Here is a 6,000-nt window from a genome sequence, read left to right on the forward strand (position 1 = left end):
TTGGTGGTAGCTAGGCACCATCTAGTTCTTCTGGTCTCAGGCTGATGAAGTCTCTGGTTTATGCGGCCCGTTCTGTCTCTCGGGCTAATACTTTCCTTGTGACTTTGGTGTTCTTCATTCTCCTTTACTCCGGATGGTTGGGACCAACTGATGCATCTTAGATGGCCACTTGCAAGCTTTTAAGATGCAGAACATTTTCTTAATAAGCTTTTGTTATGTGAATTGACCTAGATGTCCCCTGAAAGCATGGTCTCCAGACCCCTACCCCTGCTACTCTGTCCCTCAAAGTGTTTGACTGTATTCAGGAAACTTCTTAGCTTTGGTTTAATCCAGTTGTACTGACTTCCCCTGTAGAGTGTGCTGTCCTTCTCTTCACCTAAGATAATTCTTGTCTACAATCTAGTTAGTAAATAACCCTCACCCTCCCTCCCCACCCTAGTAACCATCAAAGAATGTTTTCTTCTGTGTTTAAACCTTTTCTTGAGTTGCTATAATAGTGGTCTTCTACAATATTTGTTTTTGTGACTGACTAAATTCACTCAGCATAATGCCTTCCAGATTCCTCCATGTTATGTTTCACGGCTTCATCGTGTTCTTTATCGTTGCGTAGTATTCCATTATGTGAATATACCATAATTTGTTTAAGTGATAAACTTTTATTGTCCCCGTTTCATAGACAAGGAAACTGAAGTTAAGAGAATGAAATAATTTTCCAAGGACATAGATGGAATATGAAACAGTGGGATTTGAACCTGATCCTTTCCTTTTCCAAAGTCTCCATACTCTTATCAAGTATAAGTCTCAAGCATCACCTTGCTTTTCCATTCATTCAATAAGCATTACATTTTTGGTATCACAGTGGTTAAGCACTACGTTCCTCATCAAAATGTTGGCAGTTTGAATCCACTAGCCCTTCTGTGGGAGAAAGATGTGGCACTCTGCTTCCATAAAGCCTTGGAAACCCTATGGGGCAGTTCTACTCTGTTCTATAGGGTCTCTATGGGTGGGAATCAACTCAAAGGAAATGGGTAGGGGTATAATTTGTTGGCACTCACTGTGACTTCACTCCCGTGCTGCAGATGGTGAAGGCGTTTATCGTCCTGGCCCCAGAGTTCTTGTCCCATGACCGGGACCAGCTCACCAAGGAGCTACAGCAGCACGTGAAGGGAGTGACAGCCCCATACAAGTACCCAAGGAAGGTGAGCATGCAGATGGATGGGGTCTGGCCCTCCTGGCTCGTTCTGGTGCTCAGCTCTCCCGAGTCCGCCAGGGTGGAGAGGGCTAAGCTTAGGTAAACAACAGCACTAGCTTTTTTCCCTGCAGAAAAAACAATTCAACTCTAGGATGGGATGGGGCAGACTTATTGGATGGGAGTGTCTAGCCTGTGTCAGACACCAAAAAGAAACTCATTGCTGGCAAGTTAGCCTAAAGAAAAAAATCAGACAAGTGTCCAAAGACATACATGCAAGATGGTTATTTATAATCCTGCAAAATGTCAAAAAGTCCAAATCAGCAGCTTCCAAACTTACTGTAACATGATTCACAGTATGAAATACATTTTGTATTGCAACCCAATACATACATACATTAATATAACATTACAAAAGCTAATAAAATATGTATCCTTATAACTTGTAATACATTCAGTATTTTCTATTTTACTTCATTTTTTTAAATGCTGCTTGCAAATTACAAAATTCATTTTACAACTCACTACTGGGCCACAGCCTATTGATTGAAAATCATTGATCTCAATGTCCAAAACAGAGAAGTCATTCAATTATTCATGGAATTAACATTGGCTCCTCTCAGTGGCACAATGGGTTTAAGTGCTCGACTGCTAACCAAAAGGTCACCAGTTCAAACCCTCCAGCTGCTCCCTGGGAGAAACATGTGACAGTCTGCTTCTGTAAAGATAATAGCTTTGGAAACCCTATGGGGCAGTTCTACTCTGTCCTGAAGGGTCACTACGAGTCAGAATCGACTTAATGGCAATGATTTTGGTTTTTTTATACTTAAAAATGATGATGCATGTATTTTATTTTTTGGCATAAAAAGATCTCGACTGTACATTATTAAGAGAAAAAAGTAGAATATGGAATAGTATATGTAGTATGATCCTATTTGCTTAAAAACAAAGTTTGAAAGGATACAGATGCCAAAGACTTAACATTTCCTTCTTTTATAATACTTTGCTGCATTGTTTGAATTTTTACAATCAATACATATTATGTAGCTATAGGGCTAACATTTATTAATCACTTACTCTATGTGCCAGGCCCTGTAGTAAATGCTCTACATGTAGTATTATCTCATTTAATCCTTGCCACAACCTGCTATGGTATAACTAACCCATTCTACATACAGGAAACTAAGACACAGACAAAGTAAATGGCCTGAAATTCCAGCTAACAAAAGGCAGAGCTGGAACTCAAACCCAGGTGTGTCTGACAACAAAGTTCATGCTTTTCGTTTTAGGCTATGCTGCCTCATAGCTTCCAGCATCATAGCAACACCCAAGCCACCACAGTAGGACAAACTGACAGACAAGTATTACAAACATCACCAGGACCACCCATGGTGGACGGGTTTCAGTGGAGTTTACAGACTAAGACAGAACAGGAACAAAGGCCTGGCAATCTACTTCCAAAAATTACCTAATGGGAATCCTGTGGATCACAACAGAATATTTTCTGATGTAGTTTTGGAAGATGAGCCCCCTAGGTTGGAATGTACTTAAAATACACAGTGGCCAATACAATGGGCTTGAGCTTACCAATGATCATGAAGATGGCACAGGATCAGGTAACGTTTCATTCTGTTGTCCTTGGGGTCGTCATGAGTCGGATCCAACTCAATGGCAACTAACAGCAACAACAATGCTGCCTCATAGAGAACAGAATAAATGACGTGCAGCATTAGGTGGGCTAGGTTATAATGTGGGTAACAAACAGCCCCAAAGTCTTAGTGGCCTATAGCGATGAAAGTTTACTACCACGGGTCTTCTGGGAACTCTGCTCCACGTCCCCTCACCCTGGGACCAGGGCAAGGTGCAGTTACCATATAGACACCTGCCAGGTGCTATGCTGATGGGAAGACAAGCTGGCCAGCCTCCCATCTGAAGGGTTCTGAACTCTTCTGACTAGGGGTGACACACTTCACAGTTCACTGGCCAAAGCAAGTCACGTGGCTACATTCACCCTCGGGGAGTCAGGAGGAGGACCTGAGATACCTGGTGAGCCCCACAGATGTCACCACATGGTGTCAGCCTGTCTGGGGTCTGTGCAGGTGACAAGAAGGTGAGTGGGAAATGGAAGGAAATGACAGCAGGACCGAGTCAGGTCGGATTTGCTTTCTCCCTGTCCAGGTGGAGTTTGTCCCAGAGCTGCCCAAAACCATCACTGGCAAGATCAAACGGCATGAACTTCGGAAAAAGGAGTTTGGGCAGATGTAATCAACAGCCAACTCAGGCCCACTAAGTGAACTTGGGTACACCCCTGGCTGCCTCAGTTTCCCCAGTGTGGTTGGAGGGAGGTGTGTTGAGAGAGTTGATTTCAAAGGGGATCAGGAGCGCCTAGACTCCTGCATTTTTCCTCTCTGAAGTTAAATTCAGTCACTACCCCTCCTCCAACTGCTCTGTACCCTTGGGGTTGGCCAGGTGAGCACTAGGACTAGGGCTGAGGGTAATAAAATGTCACCATCAATGTCAACAGCGCCCCTGTTTTGTGAGCTTGCTCTGTGCCTGGGCCTGTGCTAAGCGCTTCTCAGTACTTCCTCTGCAATTCTCCCCAACCCCCAATCCGAAATATCCCAGGCTAGATGGATTCTCCCTGCTGGATCCAGCATCATATGGTGGCACCATGTGCCCATTCCCACGGCCAAGGACACTGAGACGCAGAGAGAACCTCCACATGGTCCTAGGCTCCGGCCCTGCTGGGCTCCTCCTGGGCCCCACAGGAGGGTGAGCCCAGGGATGGCCCAGGAGAGGTGTCTGGAGGCTTGGCCCTTGCGTGGTGGCTGCACTCGCTGGCCAGATAGGCCAGCACCTGCCACCATCCGGTGGGTCTGTCACCTTTGTGCCTGACAGTAATGCTGTTGCTGCTGCTGCCGCCCCAGTTCCTGGCCACCACATTGAGTGAGAGACCAAGGCACCCTGGGGATTGAAGTGTGCCAATGACTCCTCAGACCTCCCCAGATTTGCTGCCCACTCACCCCTAACCAGGGCCCCAGGAGCCCTCCCCATCGTGTTTCCCTAGAGATCTCCCCCACTCAGCCCCTCCCCAGGGATCCAGGACTCCCCCAACCCTCCCACCAACCCTCAGCTACTTACCCCACCCCAAGGACAGACAGCCCTGCAGACCTCCAGCCCTCTCTAGGGACACCCACTCAATCAACCCTTGCAGGGACACAGACCCCCCCCCCAAAGCCCCTCCCCAGGTGCCCACACACCTCCCCAGACACCGTTCCCACTCACTATAACCCTCTGCAGCTGCCCCCAGCTGCGGATCCTGTGAACTGACCTTTCACTCCCTTCATCTTTGGGGCCTAAAGTGGGACCACTAGGAGGACACCAGAGGCTGAGAGGATCAAGGGCAAAAAGGCCCAGTCATACCTGAGGGAAGAGGACGGACATACTGTCTCCTCTCACCCACCCCAGGGGTGGCCCTCGAAGAAGTCCCCTCTGAGGCTGTGCGTTCCTGGGTGCGCACACACACACACACACACACACACACACTCAGTTGGAAGTGTACAGACATGACAAGCTCAGAGATGCACAGACGAGAGCCACCCAGCCTCTGCTGGGCACACAGGTATGGGCTCATGGACAGGCTCACATGGCCCCACACTGCAGACCCAGGCATAGACAGTGCAGAGAGCACATGCACACACAGACACACACTCAGGGTCAACCAAGACAGCCCCCAGAACAAACTGACACACGATGGACATACGCACACACAGATTCACACTAAAAAACACCCAAAGGAGCAAATTCACACACACACAGATCAAAAACACAAACACAGACACTCCAGGAGGGACACACATGCCCAGATATACATGGTCTTAGACTCAGTTCTCTAGAGAAGCAAAACCAGCAAAAAGTATAAGTATGTATATATAAAGAGAGCTTTATATCAAGGAAATGGCTCACGCAGTTGTAGAGGCTGGAACATCCCAAGTCCGTGGGTCAGGATAGAGGATTCTTCTGACTCACACAGCCACAGGGGCTGGTGAACCCAAGATCAGCAGGTCAGCGAGCAGGGCTCTTGCTCACAAGCTGCGAAGATCAATGAATCCCAAGAACGGCAGGCAAGACCACAGGTAAGCTGCTAGCTCAAGTACAAAGAACCAGAGGTCAGATGAACAGGAGCTACCTGCAGGATCCAGAACAAGCAAAAGCCCACAAGCTTTGCTGAATGTCTGCTTATATTCGATGCAAGGGAACTCCCTTTCAACTAACTGCTACTCCCAGCAGGTCCCATTGTCAGGGTGATCACACATCAAATCTCAACAGGGAAGTGATCACAACATTACATGACTGCCAAAACACTGAGAATCATGGCCCAGCTAACATGACACACAATCTTAACCAACACAGTCTACCCCTTGTCAACCTGGCACCTGTACGCATCTCCTTAAATCATACATAATCTCTGAATAAAGAAAATTACAGTCATACATGCACCTAACATGATACAACGATCATACATACAACCAAAAATGCACAAACCATGTTTATATCTTGTATTTTATAAGTGAAGAAAACAAAAATATTTGATGCACACATATAAAGCAGAAATACTCATAACACTTACAGCCCTTGTTTCTGCAGCTGGTCATGTAGTCATATTCTTTCACCACCCATTCCATATTCCCTTTGCCCTCAGCAAGCACTTCAGCTGGTCGTGGCTCTTTACCTGGTGGGGTGACCAAATCTTCATTCCTGAAGAGTCTGGGACATTAGCAGTCATGCTGGAATTGGGATGCTGTAGTTTT

General features: G+C 46.7%; 1 protein-coding gene across 1 annotated transcript in view; it reads left to right on the forward strand.

Annotated features, from left to right (window-relative positions):
* ACSM1 (acyl-CoA synthetase medium chain family member 1) overlaps positions 1-3,454 on the forward strand; it is a 46,874-nt gene extending 43,420 nt beyond the window's left edge. Inside the window, exons 12-13 of the mRNA XM_004373308.1 lie at positions 1,080-1,199; positions 3,368-3,454. Of these exons, the coding sequence (XP_004373365.1) occupies positions 1,080-1,199; positions 3,368-3,454 (207 nt within the window). The remainder of the gene's footprint in view (positions 1-1,079; positions 1,200-3,367) is intronic.
* Positions 3,455-6,000: the final 2,546 nt, after the last annotated feature.

The sequence above is a fragment of the Trichechus manatus genome, unplaced genomic scaffold (assembly GCF_000243295.1).
Source record: "Trichechus manatus latirostris isolate Lorelei unplaced genomic scaffold, TriManLat1.0 scaffold00024, whole genome shotgun sequence".
In the NCBI taxonomy this organism is placed as follows: domain Eukaryota; kingdom Metazoa; phylum Chordata; class Mammalia; order Sirenia; family Trichechidae; genus Trichechus; species Trichechus manatus.